Genomic DNA, 23901 nt, shown 5'->3' with positions numbered 1-23901 from the left:
GGGCCCCGTGCTTGGTTGAAGGCTCTGCTGTCACCCTCTTGAAAATTCTTAATAATTTTTAGCCAGGGGCCTGCACTTTCATTTTATACTAGTTCCTGCAGCTACGTAGCTGGTCCTTAGCCTAAGTGACTCATTTAAATGTCTGTGGCTTTCGGTTTTCCTCTCTCAAATGGGCCTGAATAATGCTCACTCTGGCCTAGCTTATAGGACTAATGTGAAATCATATTTAGGGTGAAAAGAATTTTGTAAGTTAAAAGCTTAACCCGTGGATCCAAGAGCAATGATCACAAAGCACATTACAAGCACCAAGTGGCAAGGAAAGGGGTCACCGTGGATTTCCTGACTGCCACTTCCACCCCACTAACCTCACCCCGCCTCCCTGCTGCACACCTGCTACAGTTTGCTGGTGGCACCCCATGGTCAGGGGACACGTCTTCATCTTTGCTCCATCCGTTCAGTGCTGAGCTCACCTCACTTGTAGAGGTAACACTGGGCGAACTGAATTTCTTCAACTGGACAGATAGCCACCCTCAAGTGTTTAAGCGCTTCTCAACACCGCTCCAGTTTTGTCCCAGAACACCTGAGTGCGGGGACACCTTGGAGACCCCCTCGTGTTCCTCTCGGTCACTTCCGAGGTGAAGGCCCAGGGAGGTGGCCCCCTGGACAACTGTGGAGCCTGGTCTGGAATCCTCACTGTCTTTCTGTCACTCTGTCCCTCCTGTAGATTCATAAAAACATTTAGAAATCTGGCCCAGCAAATATTAGATGTTTATCAAGTATTTTAAAAAGCAACTACAGAGGAAGGGAAATGCGGCCTAAATTTAACAATCTGGTGCATGGACAGATTATAATTTTAGATGTTAAACTGGCACGTTGTAAATAAATAAGACACGTCGTGGCTGTGGGTGTGAGCCTGCTTGTGTTGACCAGGCATTTGATTTGAATAATATCGTGAAGTCATAGCAGTTTGAAAATCGGGCTGATCTCTTACTGTGAGATTAATGATAACCTCGCTGGAGAGCTGGCAGTGCCACCTGACGCTCTCACGCCCGCCCCCTCGCCACGCGGAGGGCCCGGTGCTGACTGCCGCCACCCACCTCTCCCAGGAGCTCCCAGAGTCCTTGAAGGGGCAGACGCACCTGAAAGAATGGCACATAAACAACACCCTGATTGAAACCATTCCTACCTATATCGAGCTCTTCCAAGCGATGAGAATCCTGGATCTGCCAAAAAACCAGCTCTCCCATCTCCCGGCTGAAATTGGTATGTCTCCTGGCGGAGCCCAGGCCTCAGGTTAGCGGGCAGCGGGTGGGCAGGCCATGCTGCTGTGAGACCTGCTCCCCACTCCTCCTGCCCCAGGCTGCGGGGTTTCCCGTGTTCCCAGAGCTGCTTGTCCACAGTGTCCCCTGGGGGCGGTGATGCCGCGATCTCACCTGCATAACTTAGCATGTACAGGCGTTTGCCAGATGCTTGCAAGCTAGAAGGCTCACGAGCGAGCAGTGCTGTGGTCAGGAGCTTTCATTTCCTCTCAGTCACTGTGATTTTTTTTTTTTTTTTTTTGGCCTGGTGACAGGCTGTTTGAAGAACCTGAAAGAACTCAATGTGAGTTTTAACCATCTGAAGAGCATTCCTCCAGAACTGGGAGACTGTGAAAATCTGGAGAAGCTGGATTGTTCTGGAAATCTAGAATTAACCGAGCTCCCCTTTGAAGTAAGAAAGTAAACATTTTTGCACTGTGATGTACTTTTATCGGGTTTATGACATGGCATGGTTTGTAATGGGAGAGGAGCTTTAAAAGATGAAATCCATCTCTACATGTCACACTTTCCTGACATTTCAGTCGCTCTCCAACCAGCTATTACAAGGTCTTTAAAATGCTCTTACACTAGGCCAGCACCTGAATTCAAGTTCAGAAATACCATCAAAGGAAAACTAGGCAAAAAATCCTGTTTTCATATAAGATATTTGTATTCAGTGCCTATTTAATATACGGTGCCTGTTGGCTGTGATGCAGACTCCAATTTATTTATCCACAATCGTGAAATAAAATAGAGACAGTTGGAAATAAATAAAGGGGGTATAATTTTAAAAATTTAGATACTGAACAAAACTTGTAGGTAACTGAGGTAATCCTACAGATAGGATTTAAGACGACTATTAATTTAAAAATATCCACTTCTTTTGGTCTGTACTCATTGGAGAAATGATTTTAAATCGTTTTTCCGATAAAATGGAGCAGATTAAAGTGAACGGTTTTAATTGCCAAATAAACTTAACGAGCGTCTTGTGCTGAAGAGAGATGAGGACCTGACGATCCTGTAGGTAGTGAACAGGCTAAAAGTGGTGTTGCTGCTGAGGCGTGACAAGGCCCTGGCCACCGACGACAGTCTTAGAGGGGGTGCTAATCTCCTTTCCTGAAAACTTCTATGTGGGGAGAGTGGCTGCTTCTACTACCAGCATCCATCTCGCCCCAGGAAATGCCTGACAATGGTCCAGGTGAGGGGACACCGCCAAGGGTCATGACTCCCTGCACAGTGTCAGTCCCCAGACCTCCCCAGTTTAGCAGATGGCTCAGTCATCTCTCAGACCTTCAGGCTGGAAGCAAGCCAAGCCCCCTCTGACCTTCTTGCTCCCGTGGTCCCATGGCAGGCCAGTCCCATGGGGCAGACCCTCCGGAACGTGTTCGGCATCTGACCACTGCCCAGCACCTTCCCACCAGCTCCCTGGGCCAAGCCCATGTTGTCTGTCATCCGGACGGGACAACAGCCCCCAGGCTGGTCTTTCCCTTCCTTCTTGTACTTCCCCCCCTTTTATTGAGATATAATTTGTGTACCATCAAATTCACCCATTATAAACGTACATTTCGCCAATTCAGTTTTAGGCTGTTTCCGTGACTCCTAAGAGGCCTGTCTTGCCCGTTTACTGTATAAAGTCGCATTGCTTGTTAACGAAATCCCCAGCTCCCCAAGGGCAGCCCCTGCGCGCTCGCTGTCTTGGGGCCCTGGCGTGTGCACGGCGGTCCCCGGTATGTACTGTCTCATCTCTTTTGCGTATATTCACAGGAACGCCTTTGGGGAGAGAGGTCAATCAAGAAATTGCTGGTCGAACTAAATTTACTCTCTTACAAAAATAATCAGAATATTTTGTTCCTTTCTAGCTAAGTAATTTGAAGCAAGTTACATTCGTTGATATCTCGGCAAACAAGTTTTCCAGCGTCCCCATCTGTGTCCTGAGGATGTCTAATCTGCAGTGGTTGGACATCAGCAACAATAGCCTGAATGACCTGCCCCAGGACATAGACAGGTAGCTACTTGCTTGCTGAGGGCCAGGTACATAAATTAGTTACTGACATCCTAACGCAGCTAACATTTCAAACTTGCACAACACGGGAATGCTCTTTGAAGTCACTGAATTCTCCAGAGTTCATTGTTTCCAGGAAATGAGTTTGGTTCTTTATATAATAAGACAATTTCTAGTCTACTTCATACATGTACATGTATATATACAGGGCTGGGCAAAAGTATGTTTACAATTGTGAGTACTCAAGATACAGTTTATTCTTATATTATTAATTAATTAATGTATTTATTTCCCATATGAACAACTGGAAACCTACTTTTGCCCAACCTGTATATGTGCATTTGAACAAATCTTCGTCGTCTTGGTGAACTTCAATTTACCTCGGTCCCCAATAGAATGACATCATTAACTTTCCTTTCCTTTAGAAAAGTAAAATTATTACTTTTATCCCATGTTATTATATGGGATGGAAACATATCACTCTATGTTTAGAATATCAGTGAGGATAATTTTTATTAGTTTCATTGATTGATTTATCATACATTATCTTTTAAACAAAATCGGGATGCTCAGTAGGGTTTTCAAGTTATATCCTTGTAGCTATTTCATGTTTAAAAATAATTGTTACACTGAATCATGTAACTTCATTCATTCACTCACACACTCACTCACTCACTCACTCACCCATTCCACCAATATTATTAGGCTCCCGTATGGCAGGCTCGGAGACTGGGCTGGGTTTACAGTGGTGAATGAAACAAAATCCCTGGCCTCCCGGAATCCACGGCCTTCTTTATAAAGTATAAGTAAGCTGTCGGGACACAGATGCCAGAAGTGGCCTCATCCTGAAGGCCATCTCCTGTTTCTGTTTTCTGCTCCTGGTACATCTGATGAATATCGACGCGTTCTCCGTTTGTGAGACTCAAGCGGAACTGTTTAAGTTTGGAACACTAGGGGAACTTTGTGAAATATTTATGGGATCAATCACGATTTTGCAAATGAATGAATGAAAAAAAACTGGAGAGGGAAGTCACCGAGTCAGAATCAAATGGAAAACAGTAAAACGCATTTGGAGCATAATTGGCTCATTTCCTTTTCTCTGCAGGTTTCTTCCTATTTTAAAGTTAGCAAATATGATGAGAGAGGAATAACTGTGCTTCCAAGATACACAAAAGGAAGCATTTGCCAAAATTTGTTTATTTTCACTCCGACTCTAGTATGACTGGTCATGCTCTGTTCACCCTTGGAATGAGGCAGACACTGGAGGGATATTTTGCTTTCTCAAAAAAAGTTTTTTGATTACAGTTTGCTCAACACTATTTTGTATTAGTTTCAGGTGTGCAGCATAGCTGATAGACACTCATATTGGAAGGAAATATTGATTTTTCTAGGCCCCCACGTCCTACTGCATATTGTGCAATTGGCTTATGCTGCGGCTGTATCTGTGTCTTCAATTGACAATTAAACCAGTAAAAAATTAAGAATAAACAAATTGTGTCACTTGGTATGACTTTATTTAATGTTTAAAGTTAGTTTTTCTCATAAGGGTCACATATAAAAAATAAACTACCGACTGGTGTGGCTCAGTGGTTGAGCGTCAGCGTCGACCTATGCACCGGGAGGTCACCGGTTCGATTCTTGGTCAGAGCACATGCCCAGGTTTCGGGCTCTGTCCACAGCAGGGAACCTGTAGGAGGCAGCCAATCTATGTTGTTTCTCTCCCATTGATGTTTCTCTCTCTCCCTCCTCCCCCTTTCCCCTCTCTAAAAATCAATAAAAACCTATTAAAAAAAAAATAAACTAGGTTGGGATTTATTTGTAACCCACTTTGGTTTTCTTTGCTATGAAGCCAAGTCCTTGTGTCCTGATCCCTTTTCTGTCCTCTTAGGCTGGAGGAGCTGCAGACGTTTCTCCTGTATAAGAACAAGCTGACCTATCTGCCTTATGCGCTGCTTAACCTGAAGAAGCTCGCCTTGTTAGTGGTCAGCGGGGACCATCTGGTGGAGCTCCCGACGGCCCTCTGTGACTCGTCCACACCGTTAAAGTGAGTAGATCAGGGATCGTAGTAGAGACAGGCTCAGGCACAGGGTAGGGAGCTGGGAGCGGCAGGAGCCTGGGCGCCCGTCTCGGGAACCGGATCAGATGGTCCTTATCTACTTAAGAATTAAAACTGTTCTGCTTTCTCTATGTTTAGACATTAAATACAATTAAAAGGAAAGTAAACTGGGAAATATATATGCTAAAATATGACAGATATGTGTGGATATGCCATAAATATGTACTATATAAAACTCTTCTAAAACCAATTAGAATGATGCTAATACAAGACAGCAGGGCCTACAATTGTAACCAAAGATTCTTTGAGGGATTTCCTACTTTGAGTTGAAATAATTATATCATCTTCATATCAAAACATCTTTTAGCCCGGCCGTGTGTCGCTCAGCGGTTGAGCATCGACCTGGGATCCAGGCGATTGGGGTTCGATTCCCTGCCAGGGCACATGCCTGGGTTGCGGGCTCGATCAATGACTCTCTCATCATTGATGTTTCTATCTCTCTCTCCCTCTCCTTTCCTCTCTCTGAAATCAATAAAGATATATTTAAATATATACATGTATTTAAAAAAAACACACAAAAAGATCTTTTAAAATTGTGAAGACAGAAGACTAGATGCCGTTTTAGTTTCTCTCCTGGAACTTCTCTATTTGTTTTGTAGCAGTGGTCCATCTCAGAAACACCTCTTTTATGGGAATTTTATCTGAGCCCTTTTTAACTAAGCCGCCTCGTTTAAGAGTGGATATCACTAATTGGGAGCAAAATCACATACAGAAAGAAACTTGCAGTTTTAGGGAGCTGAGGGCCAGCGCTGTGCCGCCCCTGGGCCTCTGGGCCTCCTGCCCGCCGCCCGCCGCCCGGGCCGAGCAGCTCTCATTCCCCGCCGGGCCTGCGAACAGTCTCGGCCTTCAGACCGAGCCCATACTCCTGGTGGATCGGCCCGGCGGAACTCCCTGGCCATGCTAATTTTATGTGGTCAACCGTGACTTTCAAGAATAAGCGAGAACTTGGGATTTAGGACCACAAAAGTTGGCTTCCCGGGGGAGGAATTTGGCAGTTCAAAATGCATGGGGGAAAATGTGATATTGTCCATGCTTTCTTGAACAGATTTGTAAACCTTATGGACAATCCTATTGATAATACCCAGTGTCAAGATGGTGACGAAATGATGGAAAGTGAACAAGACCGTCAACACTTTGATAAAGAATTTATGAAAGCCTATATCGAAGATCTAAAAGAAAGAGGTAGGCTACTCATATTTAAAATATTTAAAATGGATATAAAAATGAATTCCATTCGCTCATGCAGCACATTTATCCACATAAGTCAAACTGACAAAAAGTTAATTAGTTAGGGGCAGTTTACTTTGTAAATTATTTTCCCATTTACCAAAAAAAAAAAGAAAAAAAGATACGTTTCCTTAAAATATTCCATTTGCCCTGTGCACTTGGAATGCCTGATACACCCTCAACTATTTGACAGAGAAACATAAGCTTAAAACGTGAGGGCGGCATTACTAATTGTACATGAGTTTTTAACTAAATGACATCGACAGGGGTATCCTAGTTAGTGGGACAAGATGCCATTTCAAAATCCTTTTAAATTCTACATTAGAAAAAGTCATCTCTTACACAAATCAAGGTTTGCCTACATCAAAATCACAAAAGGAAAAACACAAGAGAGCAGATAAGTAAGTCAGTTTATTTAGTTTCGGTTTCCCGTCAGGTGGTGATTACACAGAGGAGCTCGGAGGTCACAGGGAAGGGCGGGGCCTGTTTTCCCAGCGGAGCTTCTGGAATGTTCCAGAAGGCTGAGAGCTCAGAGCCCCTTCGGCACAGGAGCGCGTAAACAGGAAAGAGGCATTAGTCTTTGTTCTTCTGATCATGTAGTTACACATCCTAATGAAATAGAGAAGGCTGAGTATATGTTTTCCTTTCGTTACAGAGTCTGTTCCCAGCTATACCACCAAAGTGTCCTTCAGCCTTCAGCTTTGATATTGTCCCTCAGAAGCCCGCAGAACCTCCCTGTCTGTGCAGCTGTCAGTCTTTGTGCTGTGTGTCAAGTCACACAGGTGTCATGGCTCGTGTTTAAGCACGAAGTCCAGAAATCACCGTCATAATTGTTCGGAAAAATGATTTTCAAATTTCAAATATATGAATACCTCTCTCGGTGGACTGGGGAATTGATAAGTGGGTTTATATATTGAGATTTAAAGATTCATTTGCATACACTTGTTTCTAAATACTGCACACTTAATAGTTTAGAAATGTATTATTTTTTAAAATTGTAACTTAGACCAAATTTTGAAGTTGATTGTATTGTTTTTAGGAATCGAGGGATAAAGGGATTGTGAAAAGAGCATTTTTATTGGACGGGTCACATGAGAGTTTATTTTATTTTGTGATTTCGAAGGAGTTTTAATGCATTATTTCTTTTACTGAGAATAATTGTCCTTGGGTTTATACAAACTGCTATTTCCGTATGTGTTTTTTTTTTTAGTATATTTTTAGTGATTTTAGAGAGAGGAAGGGAGAGGCAGAGAGATAGAAACATCAATGATGAGAGTCATTGATCGGCTGCCTCCTGCACGCCCCCGAATGGGGATCGAGCCCGCAGCCCGGGCACGTGCCCTGACCGGGAATCGAACCCCGATCGCCTGGATCCTAGGTAGACGCTCAACCACTGAGCCACACCCTGCTGGGTTCCATATGTTTTAAATTACATTTTGCAAGTGTGGGCTCTCAGGAGAGACGTTAGGTATAATGTGGGCCTTGAGGGTAGAAAGAAGGGCTGGGATGTCACCCGCGCGTTGGGCACAGGACGCTCGGGTGGTGTGCTGGCAGCCCTAGTGGAGGAAGGGTGGCTGGGGCTGGTCATGGGAAGCCTTGCATTGCCCCAGTGGATGGTCATCTTGTCCTGAGTGGACACTGCAGGGTCCTGGGACCCACCTGAGAGCAGTCAGCAGAAGCAGCGCCCTGTGGGACCCCGAGAGGGCCATATAGCGTAGCAGGGAGGACTAATCCATAGCGGTGAGGAGTCCTTCGCAAGCCTTCCTCAAGGGCACCACGGAGAGCTGTGCCCGTGGCTCCGAAACCGCAACCCAGAGGGAGCTCAGGGGACTGTTTTACACTGACAAAGATGGGGTTCGTTACGGGGCTTTGGGCTCTCACATCACATCATGATATGGAGATATTGACAAATACCTACTTCTATACCACTGTCTCGGGCTCAGATAGAATTGTGTGTTGAAGATAAGCTTAAACAAGAAGCTTTTGTGACTTAAGAAGAAAAAAATGCACATATTCACACAGATTTATAGACCAATCGACTCCCATATGGTCTAGCCCAGTGCTGTCCAGGAGATCTTCCAGCAGTGATGACAGTCTTCTCTACCTGCGTGTCCAGCATCATGAGCTTGAACATTGGCAGGTGTGACTAAAGAACTAAATTTTTCATTTAATTTAAATTTAAACAGCCAGAGGAGGCTACCATATTGGACAGCATGGTTTAGCCAGTTGGGTTCTTTGGAAGTTAATCTGGGCTAAAAATGAAGTGTGACTTTTGTTTTCTCTTATTTGAAGAATCAGTCTGTCCCCAGACGCACCCATTTAAAAAAGGTTACTACTGACACCCCAATATCTTGATGGGCCCAGTCATAATTCCAAATAATTTATCCTTAACATATATAAAACAGGAAGAGCATTCTAAAACCACAGTTGAGGATTGCTTCAGCTTCAAGACAAACTCTGAGAAGTAGATTAGGAGATGAAAAGAAATAGGAATATAAGAAGTCACTGTAATTGAACCTCAAACAGTTGTATATTTCTTTTTAACTCTTTAACAATATAACTCAAATTTATTAGTCGTACTACTTGAATGATTTTGGAATTTTATTTCATGCCAAGTTTATGCTATATATAGTCAAATAGAAAATATATTTGAAAAGAGGGGATTTTCATACAAGTTGACTGTTCAGAACCTATGTAAATTTTATTTCAATAAAACCAGTCTTTTGTGCAAAAATTTTGTCTTGGTGTTCATATAAATAAAGAGTACTGCATTGTTATATAATTATTTCATGTTACATAATACCCCAAACAAATATATTATTGAATACAATGCCTGTAGAGATATTTTTTTAAAAAAATGTTTTTATTGATTTCAGAGAGAGAGGAAGGGAGAGGGAGAGAGAGAAACATCAATGCGCGAGAGAAACAGTGATCGGCTGCCTCTCCCATGCACCCCAACTGGGGGACGGAACCCGAAACCTGGGCATGCCCTAACTGGGAATGGAACAGGCGACCTTTTGGTGCACAGGATGGTGCTCCACCAACTGAGCGACACCTGCCACAACAATAGTATGGACACTAATCTACCTCCTGTCTCTGGATTTACCTAGTCTGAATATTTCACATCAATGGGATCATACCATATATGACTTGTTAAACTTAGCACCATGCTTTTTAGGTTCATATAGTGATTTTAACAACAGTCACCACCACGGCGACAATAATTAGGGTTAGAATGGTTAAGCAGCAGATTCTAGAATAGCAGCACCTGCGATTGCGGGCTGCATGGGAATACAAATGCTTCCTTGGGGAGGAAACCGCACCTATACTCTCCACCCGGTAGTTGGTGTTTGCTCTGGGGCTCTCAGCCCGTCGGGGCTCAGAAAGCCAGGGGTGGAGAGGTACCTTCCCTTTCTTCACCCTGGTGTCCCCTGTCACCGCATCCACTATGGTGCTCGTCCTTGGGAGAGAAGGCTTACAGGTGGGGATCTCTACCACGTGGCTGGTGTTTGCTCTGGGGCTCTTAGCCCATGAGGGCTCAGAAAGCCAGGGGTGGAGAGGTACCTTTCCTTTCTTCACCTTGGTGTCCCCTGTCACCGCATTCACTATGGTGCTCGTCCTCGGGAGAGAAGGCTTAGAGGTAGGGATCTCTACCACGTGGCTGGTGTTTGCTCTGGGGCTCTCAGCCCTTAAGAGCTCAGAAAGCCAGGGGTGGAGAAGTTCCTTTCCTTTCATCACCCTGGTGTCCCCTGTCACCACATCCACTATGGTGCTCATACTCGGGAGAGAAGGCTTAGAGGTAGGGATCTCTACCACGTGGCTGGTGTTTGCTCTGGGGCTCTCAGCCCTTGAGGGCTCAGAAAGCCAGGGGTGGAGAGGTACCTTTCCTTTCTTCACCCTGGTGTCCCCTGTTACCACATCCACTATGGTGCTCATACTCGGGAGAGAAGGCTTAGAGGTAGGGATCTCTACCACGTGGCTGGTGTTTGCTCTGGGACTCTCAGCCCGTGAGAGCTCAGAAAGCCAGGGCTGGAGAAGTTCCTTTCCTTTCTTCACCCTGATGTCCTCTGTCACCGCATCCACTATGGAGCTCGTCCTCGGGAAAGAAGGTTTACCGGTGGGGATGCCAAAGGTAGGTTTGCTTATTGTGGGAAGTGATGGGGACATTGGTGACGGTTTGGCCAGATCTAATCCACTCTGCTCACAAAAGCCCTGAAGACATGCCTCACAGTTTTTAATGTCATGTGGCCCTTCAAGAGAGATGTCCTTGATTGTAGGAATCTCTGCCATGGACTTAAACCCTTCTCGGTAGCACTTCTTTAGGATTCGGAGCACCAGGTTGTTCAGGATCCTTGAGGTGTTCTCCTCTGTGAATTCAGGAGCCTCGAATGGAGGCTCAACACACTTCTGACATCGCTGGGCAAAGACCCTCATCTTTACCTGGCCCTTGGATTCCTTCTTAATCCAGCGCACGTGGAAAACAACTTGAACATGGGCAGAGGCCCAACTGCGAGAACACCAGGAGCACTTGAACCTGTGGAGACAGAAAACAAGACCCTCGGCTTGACCAAACTATGCGCCAGAGGGAAGAAGGAGGGACCCATATTACAGGGACATGACTGGACGGGGGCCACCAACATGCTCTGTGACTCACAGGTGTCTATCATTAAGATAGTAGGTCCCAAGCTGTCAGAGCTGAGTGGGATCTTGGGCACCTTCTAAGTGCCATGCGATCGTTTTAGAGATGAGGCACACACTGGGAACTGGTCATGCCCAGAGACTCTGTGGGTGTAAGAGGCAGGACAAGAGCTTCAGTTTCCTGACTCCAAACCAAGGTGTCTCCAAATGTAGACTGAAGTGGGTCAAAGGCTACAAGTGCAACAGCAGCCATTAAATCAGCCCCAGGAACCCGGGGCTGAAACCCACAAGGGCACCCAGGTGGGTGTTGGTGAGCGCCGAGTCCCAGCGCTTGAGTCCTAATGAAACTCACATGAAATCCTAATGCCCGAGGTGATGGTGTTAGAAGGCGGGGCCTCTGGGAGGTGATTAGGTCACAAGGGTGGAATCCTCATGAATAGCGTAAGTGCCCTTATAAAAGAGACCCCACAGAGCTCCCTAGATCCTTTTGCCCTGTGAAGACACAACAAGGAGTCAGAGACCCAGAAGAGGGCCCTCACCTGACCAGCTGGCACCCTGATCTTGGACTTCCAGCCTCCAGAACTGTGAGCAGTACATTTCTGTTGTTTATAAGCTGCCCAGTCTGTTTGTATTTTTATTATTTTCATAGCAGCCCCAAAGAACAAAGATACTAAGTCACAGACGCCAGGTCAGGGAGGGATCCTAAAAGGTCCAATGTCCTGTTTGCTTTGCTCTCAGTTGCCCAGGGTCCCTCAATCTGCTGGTATTACTGGGAGGGCACAGTGTCCTGCTCTCTCTTCTTTGCCCCAATTCATTGCTCAAAGTAGCTTGAAACACTTCATATTCCTTGTGCCCCTGGCTTCAGAGAGGGACAAGAGAATGACACATCATCTCAGCCGGCAGGAGGGGAATTTTCTGAGCTAAGATAGCTGGACAGATGCATGTCAGGACAGATGGAGAGAGGGAAGAAGGCAGGGAAGCGTGTGGCAGCACCCAGGATAGGAATTACGGGCGAGCAGAGGGCTGCTGTATGGCAGGGGCAGTTAGTGCTCACCAAATTATCCATGCACTACCTCCCATGTCCCAGCCCTGCCATGCAGTTAAGTTGGGGCAATGTGACCAGTTGGCTGATGGGATGTGGGCTGAAGGGATAGATGCTGCTTCCAGATTTGGCACTGAAGCCCTTGAAAGACTTTCCAGCTCTTTCCTTCTGTGTCTTGCTGAACTTGGGGCCATGTGTTAGGTCAAATCACTGATATCTCAGGACTTATTTGTTACAGCAGCCAAGCCTAGCCTTGCCTGGCTTGATGCAGGGCACCTGGAGTCTGGGATGGTGTATCCGAGGGCACTGGGAAGCAGTCAGTCAAGGTTTCCCTTCTGTATCTTGGTCCAAGCCCCACCTCACAGGGTGACCGTGAGGATGAAATGCAGGGACCATGCCCAGGAGCCCTGACCTCTGTGAGTGAGATGACCTTGCTGGTGCAAAGGGGCCTGGGCCCTGCTCTTCTAAGCTACTGTCCCCTGCCCCCACTCTGGGTCATGCTGCTCTGCTGGGATGTTCGGCTCAGAGTTTAAAAAAAAAAAGAAAAAAAGGGAGCTCAGACTTTGCTCGGCTGCTCCTGGCCTGAGAAAACCACAGTTACAAGGAGAGGAGGGCTGTTTCCTCTTCCCAGCCTCCCTCCAGTAGGGGGCAGTGGGCAGGCAAGCAGCCCCTTCCCCGGGCTGGGGAGAGAGTCCCAAGCCCGATCCTCCCTGCAGGTGGATACTCCCATCCTTGGGCTCTGATTTCCCACCTGGAAGAGAGGATGAGACTTTGGATGCCTTCTAAGGGTCCTATTTTTAAAAAGATTCCTTTAGTTCAGAGTAGAGAAGGTTAAGATGGCTGCATGTGGCTCTGCACCCTCCCTGAGGGGGTCTCCTGAGTGCACAGGGTCCCTCTCTCACGGGCTCTGAGGCGGGCCCCTGGTCTCTCAAGGCAGGGAGCACGGGCACTGAGCCTTGCTCATCCAGCTCTCCTGGGCCTCCCTGCTCTTTGCCCTCACCCCTCCCTCGTGGCCTGATTTCACACCAGTGCCGGCCCCTGCTATTGTTTTGGGGTTCATTGTAATACAAAAACTGTCTTTAATGAAGCTACCACTTCTTGAGTGATGGGCACCCCACTTCCTGTAATCTTCAGTTTACAAGCAGGATTTGGAATCAGAAAAGTAACCAGTATTCCCAGTAAGGAATGAGAAGAATTTCCTGGAATACATCCCACCCCATCCCACTCCCTACTCACCTGGCAAAGACCTGCTGCTGGTATTGTGTCCACCCTGGTTGCAGGGTGTTGGGAAGGAGGCTGTCATCTAGTGCCAGGGTCCACTGGTCCCATGGTTTCACCTCGTGAATTAATTCCTGGAACACTTTCTGCCACGTCTTCAGGTCCTCACCCTGGGCCGCTGGCATGGTGGGCTGGGGGATCAGGCTGTGCTGTGCTGGGCTCTGAAGGATCTCTAGGAGGACATGGCTGTTCCCACTTTAGAAAGCACGGCTCACACCGGGTCCCCTTTATGTACCCGCACCGGCCCTGCGCACCAGGTCTTTGCCCCAAAGACAAAGGTCAATTGAGTCTGGCTCCATGTTTAGAGAACTGCCCTGGGCTCCACAGGGAATTTGGAAAGACATGGAAGGCATGGCTTTGTTCATCAATATATCACCCCAGGAGCTCTCTGGACCCCAGGTCAGGAGGATGGACCTCAGTCTGGCTCTGCTGTTCCCTCCCCTCAGCCTGAAACACACCTTTTAACCACCGCAGCCCTGCAGGTGGTGGGAAGAGACCGCACTTGTCCTTTCCAGTTCTCACTTCAAATCCTTACTCAGGGCTGCTGTGATCATGTCCGGGAGGAGACACGCAAAGAAGGGCAGCCACTGTGGGCGCTCGCCTGGGTCCTGCTCTCTGCTCACTTCTCCCCTCGTGCCCAGTTGCTGCAGGATGGTATTTCGCAGACACTGAGCTGCCTGCGGTGACTCCCAAGCCCAATCTGCCACCCATTAGAGATGGAAGCTGGTGCAGTCCCTGTGCCCAGGAGATGAGGCTACAGGGTCCCCGCGTGGGTGAGAGGCCACTGGCTACACCCCAAGGGGCTTCACCGTCCCTTAAGGGCAGGCTCAGGAAGGAGGGAGAGAGGGGCAGCGGGCAGCAGCCAGGGAGGGTGGACAAGGCTGGGTGTCTGCGTTCCCTGGCCCCAGCTACGGACAGCCTAGCCCTGACCTGAGTGATGACTCCCTCCCAGGAGGGAGCCCCACCTCCACCAGGCCTCCACCTGGCAGCCCCCTCTGACCACTCCCCACACTGCAGCCCCACCTGTCCTGTGCTGCTCAGCATGGCTTTCGGGCCCCTCATAGGCCACTGCTCCCCTGCCAAGCTCATCTCCCCCCAAGCCCACATCCCCCCCTGCGCCCTAAAGCACAGCCCTCACTCCCTAGGGTCCTCTGACCACCCCTGCCCTTCCAGGCCTGTACCCGCGCTCACGTGGGTCCACCCAGAGTACCTGCCTTCCCTCCTTCACTGCTGCTCACCTGCCAGTTCTGGGGCCCACACTGTTCGTGCCCCACAGTCCACTCCCACCCTGCGCCGGCCTGGCAACTGCTGCTGGAGAAAGAACCCCTCCCCCGTCCCCTCCGGCTGGGCAGACGCAAGGTCCCTGCCTCAGACGGCCAGCTCAGAGAAAGTACTGGCTGGGGATTTCAAAGGATCTGCCTTACTTTCCTGTTGGTGCGGGATCTGTGGGACAACGTCATAGTCATAGCCTGTTTTGTTTCATTAAAAGCACCCATGGGCCCTAGCAGGTTTGGCTCAGTGGTTAGCGCATCGGCCTGTGGACTGAAGGGTCCCGGGTTTGATTCTGGCCAAGGGCACGTACCTGGGTTGCAGGCTCAGTCAGAGCACTTGAGGGAGGCAGCCAATCTCTCTCTCTCCTCCCTACCCCCCTCAAAAAATCAATGGAAAAAATATCCTTGGGTGTGGATTAATAACAACAAAAAGCCCAAACTATTTGAACACAAGTATTTAAGAACAAGAGAAAGTCTGTCACGTTGAAATTAACCCAGGCTGACTATCTTCCCTCGAACTATCACGAGTAAAGTCATGTACCTGATTTTGCGGAGAATTCTGCTTTCCTGCGGTGGTGACAGGGATGCCAAGGCCTCGGACACAGCCGCGTGCAGCTCAGCAGGACTGAAGGCAGCTGGTCACGGGGACAGTCCCAGTCCCGGAAGGTCTCATTGAATTGGCCTGGGCTTCAGCATTTGTCCGAAGCTCCTGGAATGATTCTAACGCAGACCACACACGGGGAGACTGAAGGAAAGGAAAACCCAGGAGGTCCGGGTTGGCAGTCACACAAGCAGGAGGCAGGCCCAGGGTCGGAGGTGGCCGTCCTCCTGCAGGGCTGTGGCGGAATCTGCTCTTAGGGGGTCAGTCCTGGGCCTGCCTGGTGCCCCGACCAGCGGCCCGAGCAGTGGCCACAGGGAGGGGCGAGGGCTCCAGGAGGAAGGTGGAGGGGGCAGGAGGAAGGGGAGGGCGGAGGGAGGAAAAGGAAAGGAATGAGCAGGGGAAGGCCGGAACCTCACCAAGCCACCGCCTTTCGCCCTCACTGCCTCTGCCCTGGGGCCAGCTCCCGCACGGTGGCCCTAACCGAAGTCTGCCTCCTCCCTCTCCCATTTTGTTTCTCAGCATTACTTTGCTCGGATCGTGAATTAACTACGTTGGGGAGCCCTCCATCACTTCTCTCTTGAATCTTTTCTCGGAGCTCCTCCCACCCACTCTCAACTGGGGGGCTGGGCAGGGCAGAGAGTTAACAAAGGGGTGAGGGGGCCGGGGAGAGAATCTGGGCTGGAAGTCAGGGTGTCTTTCGTCTGGGGCTCTGACCAGCTGCGTGACAGTGGACAAGTCACTTCAGGCTTTTTGAGGGTGAAATGGCACCGTTTATGTGGAAGGGTGCTGGGCATGCCTGGTTGCAGAGAAGGGTCCAGGAGCCAATGCTGGTGCCAAGCTTGACAAAAACAATTTCCAGGCCCTCACCTGGAATGTCTCGAAGCCTCACAGAGACCCACGCACCCTGGAAACAGATGTTTACACACCTACATGCAAGCTTGCCCCCCCCCCCCCCCCCCCGCCTCTTACTGGCAAGGGCTCTGTCACTCCCTTCCTCCTGGGCACTGGCTGTGGCAAGTCCCTCCGCTTGGCCTAGTCCAGAGGCCATTCTCCTTGGAACAGGGTCAGGGCTCCACCAGACACTATCACTCTTTCTGAACACTGGGCTGGGCCCTGGGCCTGCTGCTGGGAGGTAGTGTCTTTGAAAGCCTGGGACAGGCACAGAGTGGCTAAGTTTGAGTCACCTGACACACTTGTCCCCAGCTGAGACTGAACTAGACAGCTCCCTGCCTTCTAGCTCAGCTCTCATACTGTGAACAACAGCCTGTTTTGTGGTCTATTTGTGCCATGTTTTTCAAATTTTGGTGCTTTTTGTTGGTGATTTTGTTGTTTCAAGTGGCCTGATACAGAGCTAAGTGCGGCCCATGTTCCTAAGCCCGAGAAGCAATGGTTCATTGCTCCTGGAGGAAATAGAGTTAGGTCCCTGCTGGCCCTGGTAACATTTTGGTGAGCTGATCAAGACATAGCCTTATGTTGTTTCTGTTTAAAGACATCTAGTGTACGTTGTTGATTTAATAGCACTGAACGAAGCTTACCTAACATACATATCTTCTCTGTAAGGGACATCTTGTGCCAAATTGCCTGGAATCTGGGGGCTGGTGGGAAAATCCCTGGAAAGCAGGTCTGCTCCATTCCCAGTGCATTCCAAGTCCTGTGCATGCCTGGTGTAGGTGGTCTGGCCACTTCTGGGGGTCCCTCAGTACCATTTTCTCTGCAGTGAACTTGGCTCTCTCCCAGGCAGCAGATGGCCTGCCACCTCTGTGTCGATCCTGCCATAGTCTGTGAGGTGTCACAAGGTGCCGACACACAGCATTAGGAGCGTCAATCATTTGTTCCCGGTGTGGTTGGTGAAGAGACATCGAAGACATTAAGATGTTCTTTCACTTACTCAAAAATTATTAGTCAGTTTCTATGTTCTAGGCACTGGGGATACAGTGGTGAGTAAAACAAAGACTCTGCCCGCACAGAGTTCACGCTTTCTTCAGGCGGCAGAGACAAGGATCTAGTAAACAAGCAGGCGGGCAGTGTCACATCAGTAATTAAGCCTCAGTTTGGTGCCTTGGGCTTAGCATAAAAGACTCCATTTTGGTCCTGTTGTCTTGTTCTCAACAGTATATATTTCTATTCCCTTCGTATCTGTCTATTCTGGCTTTTAAGATCTGGCTTCTCCCCCCCAAAAAATGTTTCATGCAACATACAGACAGAATAGTGGATAAAACAGATACACTCAGCATAATGAATAATTATAAAGCGAATACTTGTAGAAAAACCACCAAATTAAAAAATAGGATATTGTCATTATTCTAGAAGTACCCCCTCAAATGTCCCTTCCTATATAAACTCTCGTTTTCCCTAGAAGAAACCACTCTCCTAATAATTACCACCTGTGCCTGCAACTCTAACCTACATTTTAATTTTGTCTTAAAAAATGTTACATAAATAGAATCAAACTATATGTATTTTTTTGAGTCTTGCTCCTGTTAAAGTAATTAAACAAAGAGGCAAGTGGACTGAGGTGTCTCTAATGCCTTTGTAGTCTAGCCAAGCAAACAAAGCTAAGCCAGAGTTCACTCACTGCAACCTAAGGAAATGAAACTTTCAAGCAATCGATCGCAAACAGCCCGCTGCACTTTCCTAGGTAAGGCAACTGCTGCAGCTACAGCCAATGAAACGACTTCCTGGCTTCCCTTCCGCGTCTTCTCTATAAAAACCTGTCCCCTAGCTTCTGTCCTTGGAGCACACCTAGGGAGATGTGAGCCCAGGACACCAACTGGAGCCCACCTCACACATTTGCATGAAGGGGCCACGCCACACACCCTGACTCCATCGGGAGGCCTTGGTCCCGGTGATGCTGGGTGGATGTTTGTCCTGACGGGGCCTTGGTTTCTACACCTAGCAAATGGAAGTGACTGTTTGTGTGATGGCCAATACCTGTGCGGAGCAGAGGAGCTTGTCAGCATGAGTGGGTTCTGTGACGAAGGAGGGCTGAGCCCACAGGAGTGTGTGGCAGGAGGGCCTTCTAGATGACAGGCACCTCCTACAAACTCTTTCCTCTGAGGGGGCCCCATCCTTTCTCTAGGAGTCAAGTTGTGTCCTCAGAACCCCAATCTCCACCAGCCTCAGCCTGTGACCTCAGCATCCCCAGGATTGACATTAAGCAAGCACATGGTCGTCCACTGCCCTAATCAGTCGTCATGGGACCTGTGGGTGGACACCCTGCACCAGTTTGGTTTCTTGTCCCAGAAGCCCCATTCCTGCTCACTGTTGCTCCCCAGCAGGGAGCTCTGCTTCCCCCCCTGGGGGCAGTGTCTCATGACCCTGTCCCATAGCCCTCCTGGCTGATCTAGACCAGAGCTGGAGCACAGCCAACACCCAGGAGAGCGAGGCCTGGAGCCCAGCCAGCAGACCTTATCACCACCCTCCAGGCTCCGTGCGCAGCGAGGCTGCACACTGAACTTTCTGATGCCAGCTCCCCTGACCCCCCGAAGCTCTAGCTGGACCCTGGACTGAAGTTTGACCTGATCCAGAATTTAATCAACAAAAGGAAAGGAAGAGGGCTCTCCCCTCTGGGAGTTGGCAGGGGCTTGGGAGAGCTGGAGGTGAGCCAGGGAGGAAGCTGGCCTCAGGGGCCCTGCCCACGGGGCATGGCACTTCTTTCTAGTCTGGAGCTCAGTCCTGGGCATGGAGAGCTGGCCTGTCTGCCCCGGGGTGGCTGGTCTTGCTGTGCCGCTGGAGGTGGGAGGGGCTGGGGGTGGGACATGAGATAGTGCAGCTTCGGTATCGGCGCTGGCACTTGTTCATTTCCTTATTTCTGTGGGCTCCTTTGATGTCCCTGCTTCGTCAACTGCAGCTAATTTTGATGGGCAGTAATGTGCTGGGGCTCCCAGGTCATGAGGGCCTGGTGCCAGTGTGGGAGGAGGGGGCCATTGGCAGAACAATCTGGGTAGAACAATCCAGGTCCTTCTGGGCACTGCCTGCCCAGTGGGGACATGCACTTCCCAGCAGGGACACCACTATCCCCTCCTTTTCTAGGGGGACAATGGCGGGGTGTGGCTAGGAGAGCACAGCCCAGGGACCTACTGGGACTTGGGTACCATAACTTTTGTCCATTCACAAATATCCGCCCCTCCCCCCTCCTCCCTTCCTGCTTCAGCCACTGGCAGGAGTTGGCAGTTGAGGGAGGAGGTCCTTTTTCCAGGAAAGCTCTGCTTGGCCGGGCGGCAGCTTGGGGGTGCCGAGGAGGCGACTCAGAGCTGCAGCCACATGCATGCTTTCATGGCCGTGCCTTTTAAAAAGAAACTTTTCACCGGCACATGACACACATGCAGAAAAGTGGGTGAAGATTTCGGGGCTAGGCGAGTCATCACAAAATGAACAGCTTCGTGTAATCACCACCGAGTCAAGACAAACCCCACGTTACCGGCACCCCGAAGCCCCACTCCTGCCCCCACTGATCACTTCCCTGCCCCCTACCCCCAAAGCTACCACTCTCCTATCTGGGGACATCATAGGCTAATTCTCCCTGCTCTTGAGCTCGCTATAAATGCAGCCGGGTGGGAGGCACTCCTTGGCATCTGTCCTCTTTTGCTCAGGATTATACTGTGGGATGATTCAGCCACGTGGGAGCTGTGTTCTCATTGCTTAGTTTGTAGACGGCGCCCTCGGATCTCGAACCACCCTTGCAGGCAAAAGTGGTTGGCAAGCGAAGGCTTGACTGGAAGGAACCGCTGAGCTAAAGGCAGACCCCCCGAAGATATTTTCAACTGAGCGACACCCCCTCCACCAACACGGCAAGGAGTCGGAAAGCCGACTCTGCGTAGCCCTGCCAGGGCAGGTCTGGGTTGGCCACCTGTCCCCTTCGGGCTTGGGGACCACATTTGAAGATGGTATCAAAGGAAACATTCAGCTCTGAGGCCATCTGATTTTTTGGGTAAAATTATTTCATAAGCGCAACCTTAAGCCAGAGTATTTCCAAATATCCTGGAAATTGCTCACTTCCCTGCCTCTTTCCCTCATTTTCAAATAGCCCTGAGGCTCTGCTTCATCTGCCAGGTCCCCAGGCTTTGCCCACCAGTTCCTCATCCTATGAGGCGTCTTCTGCTTTTACGCCCTCCTCTTGGTCCTCTGGCAACCGTGTGGCATCTGCCACTGCCTCCCGTCAAGGGGCAGCTTCCCTGGTGGCCAGGGGACGGGGCTGAGGACCAGCTGGGCCTGGGCTCTCTCCCAGGTTTAATTCTCACATCTTACACGTCACTGCTCAGGCTGCATCTCAATACGTTCTTTGTTGCACTGACATTTGTGGGCAACAGAGTGACCCGTAAAATAATAAATATTGTCCAAAAGCACACAGACCCTTCCGAGGCATGTGACCGTGCCCACTGGTCTCCCTGCAACCAGGGCAGACGCTTCCTGCTCGCACTCGCGGACAGGCCGCCGTGTGGTCACTAATCAATTATAAGTAAGCGTGAGACGTGACTATACAAAGCTGCTCCCCCTCTCTGCCCCCACCCCCCTCTCTCTCTTTCTTTTTTAAGATTTTAAAATTGATTTTTAGAGAGAGAGGAAGGAAGAGAGAGAGAACAGCCTCCTTCTGAGGTCACGTGCACTCTCCATGGCTCCTGGCCCTCTCCACTGCCACTCTCCGTGACCCCTGCCAGTGCCTGCTGACGGGCAAACCCATCGCCTGTTCTTAGTCAGCAGCACAGTGACCTTCAGCTCTTGGGGAAGTGACCAAGGGGCCACATGGGTTCTGGGAAGGCTTCCCTTGCAGCCCAGAGCACTTGAGAGGCGGGAGGGAGATGCTGCGGAGCAGAGGGAGGACCTGGGAGCCGGCGGCAGCAGGCTGGGAGGCAGACGAGAAAGTGCCAAGAGCAGCCGCGGAGGCTGCCGGGAGGGGAAGTCTGAGGGACTGGGGGGCTGAGGGAAGAGGGCAGGAGTGGTGAGAGAGACAGGGAGGTGGAGAGAGAGGAGGGGGCAGAGAGACACATGGAGAAACTGAAGCTGACCGATTACATAGTTTCCCCAGATCTGGGAAGCGGGTAAGAGAGAGCGAGCTGGCTTCGAATCCCACGCCTGAGGTTTTATTTACGACCACGGCCACTGCCTCTTGGGGACACCAGACTAGTGAGTAAAGGAAGGGGCAAGGGAGGTGTGGCCTTGAGATGTGAAGAACTGAGCCCAGGGGAGAGGAGCACAGGGCAGGTGGAGGGGACGGGAGGGAACTGGGGACTTGGAAGAGCATATGAAGACTCCTTTAAGCCAGTGAGGGAAAGGCTGCCCAGCCAGCTGAACAAATGGACGGATGACACAGGCAGCCACATGAGCAAAGAGGATGTCCAAGTGCCCCCCGCGCCCCCCAGATGAAAGGATACTCACCTTCATTAGCCATCAAGGAAAGCTCCGATTAAAGCCGTGACGCCACGTCACCACAGACTCAACAGAGTGGCCGCGCCAGGCAGGGAGCGCCAGGCGCCGGCGAGGGCGCCAGGCGACGGGCACTCTCACGAGTGTTGGTGGGAAACTTTGGAAAACGGTTCGGCAGAGGTTCTATCTGGGATAATTTATTGAATCGTACATTTATGTTTTTACACTTTTCTGCATGAGAGTCATTTAGACATTTTTTGAAAAAAGATTATTTGGCCAGCTTGAGTTCGGTGACCCAAAATGGTCAGTTGTCTGTAGCTGGATCAAAAGGGCCATGTGGTCAAGGGTAGCCCTTTGCCAGGCAGCAGGGGTGAGGACAGGAGAGGTGGGAGGGGGAACAAAAAAGCCATGATCTCTTCTCAGAGGGAGTTTACCCAGAGAATAAGCGCCCCCCCCCTTTATCTCTGCGTTTCTCAGATATGTTGGCTTAGCCTCTTCAGAGTCATGGTTCCAGAATTTTGGGAGGAACTCAGGCTCCTCTCTTCCCTTTCCTTCCCTTCCCCCTTCCCTTCCCCCTTCCCTTCCCTTCCCTTCCCCCTTCCCTTCCCCCTTCCCTTCCCCCTTCCCTTCCCTTCCCTTCCCTTCCCTTCCCTTCCCTTCCCTTCCCTTCCCTTCCCTTCCCTTCCCTTCCCTTCCCTTCCCTTCCCTTCCCTTCCCTTCCCCTCCCCCAATAGGCAATATTTTAACTGAATAGTAATTCCCCTGACTAAACACAGCCTATGATAAAATCAAACAGAAACCAGACTAGGGTGTCTGGCGGTTGCTGCGTGGCTCTGGCTTGTTGGGAAAGCCTTAGCTGATCCCAGAGGGGGAAGGAGCATGAGAGTCCTCGAGGACAGAGTGTGGGGAGAAGGGAGGAGGGGCAGGGACAGGTGCCTTGGAACCACTGTTAGCTCTGTGGTCTTGAAAGATTCCCCGAGGGATGGACTGCAGTGGGGGAGACGAGGCAAGGAGAGAGATCGGGAGCCCAGGGCCATCTCGGGACCATGGCATGAAAAGAAATGCGTGGGCACAGGAAGCAGGATGAAGGGAGATAGTGTGTTTGGGCACTGACGGCACGTCCTGAGTGAAGAGACGGGGCAATTGGAAAGAACAGGCAGGTATTGACCCAGGGCGACTGAGAGCCTGGGCCCGCCCCTGCCAGGCAGGGTTGAGGAGAGGACCATGAGGGGCAGGGGTTCAGGGAGGGAAGACGAGGCATGAAGGAGGGGCAGGAGGGACCAGCAGAGAGAAGCTCTTTGATTGCTGAGTTTCCCTTGCAAATGGGGCAACACTCGGCAATAGCACTATTGGTTCAGAGCCATTGCCCCCACACCCCCAGCTTCCTCTCAACCCCCCACAAACACCACATGCTCCAGGGACTTCAAGTCTCTCTTCAAGAGGGTCGACCAGGTAGCCGCACTTTTAGAGTCTCTTCCCAAATGAATTTTTCTGGAAATTAATACTCTCTGGAGAAAGATTTTGCTCAGGATCAAGATCTACTCCGTGGATCAAGAAAAGGGGGCATCTGCTCCCCCTCTCTGCCCCTACCCTCAATTTTTTTTTTTTTTTAAACTGCTCCCCCTCTCTGCTCCTACTCTCACTTTCTTTCTTTAAAAAAAGGTTTGTTACTGATTTTTAGAGAGAGAGGAAGGGAGAGGGAGAGAAACATCCATCCACTGCCTCCTGCACACCCTTACCTGGGATCCAGCCAGCAACTTGGGCATGTGCCCTGAGCAGGAATCAAACCAGCAACATTTGGTGCGCAGGACAAGGCCCAACCAACTGGGCCACACCAGCCATTCCCTCCTCTTGCTTTCAAAAGGAGCTTAAGGAGGAGTGGACAGGATGCCCTGGAGAGGACCCCAGACCAATGCTCTCCGTAACTCACCTGCTGTGCAGCCCCCTGAGAAAGTAATTTCAGTAATAATACTCACGTTAGGAGTAAAACGCACAGCTCTCTGGCAAGCACCTCCTAAAGGGACCTCAGTTTGTGCTACTTTCACTTTTGGTTTTGGCCCAGCTC

At 49.9% G+C, this 23901-nt stretch overlaps 2 protein-coding genes across 11 annotated transcripts in view; one reads left to right on the top strand and one right to left on the bottom strand.

Moving 5' to 3' along the window:
- Positions 1 to 9471, top strand: part of LRRC2 (leucine rich repeat containing 2) — a 20837-nt gene extending 11366 nt beyond the window's left edge. For 3 of the 5 annotated variants that reach the window (XM_081160398.1, XM_081160396.1, XM_081160397.1), the window contains 6 exons: positions 1107 to 1263; positions 1574 to 1710; positions 3158 to 3303; positions 5189 to 5344; positions 6462 to 6598; positions 7299 to 9372. In XM_081160398.1, the coding sequence (XP_081016524.1) occupies positions 1107 to 1263; positions 1574 to 1710; positions 3158 to 3303; positions 5189 to 5344; positions 6462 to 6598; positions 7299 to 7348 (783 nt within the window). In that variant the 3' untranslated portion in view covers positions 7349 to 9372. Of the gene's footprint in view, positions 1 to 1070; positions 1264 to 1573; positions 1711 to 3157; positions 3304 to 5188; positions 5345 to 6461; positions 6599 to 7298 lie in introns of all 5 variants that reach the window. The other 2 variants (XM_081160395.1, XM_081160394.1) reach the window with 2 other exon arrangements.
- On the bottom strand, positions 9422 to 23901 carry RTP3 (receptor transporter protein 3). Of its 6 annotated transcripts, none has more exons than XM_081160390.1 (5): positions 23813 to 23887; positions 15414 to 15617; positions 14060 to 14245; positions 13560 to 13787; positions 9422 to 11177 (listed from the first exon to the last, which is right to left on the bottom strand). In XM_081160390.1, the coding sequence occupies exons 4-5, from the start codon at positions 13724 to 13726 to the stop codon at positions 9824 to 9826; spliced, it is 1521 nt and encodes a 506-aa protein (XP_081016516.1). In that variant the 5' UTR covers positions 13727 to 13787; positions 14060 to 14245; positions 15414 to 15617; positions 23813 to 23887; the 3' UTR covers positions 9422 to 9823. The 6 variants fall into 6 exon arrangements, with proteins under 6 accessions (XP_081016516.1, XP_081016519.1, XP_081016517.1 ...); XM_081160393.1 differs by having other exon boundaries at positions 13560 to 13773; XM_081160391.1 differs by lacking the exon at positions 14060 to 14245 and having other exon boundaries at positions 13560 to 13773; positions 23813 to 23901.

This window comes from Miniopterus schreibersii (genome assembly GCF_964146895.1).
Source record: "Miniopterus schreibersii genome assembly, chromosome: 15".
NCBI lineage: Eukaryota > Metazoa > Chordata > Mammalia > Chiroptera > Miniopteridae > Miniopterus > Miniopterus schreibersii.
This window is presented reverse-complemented; position numbering and strand designations above follow the sequence as displayed.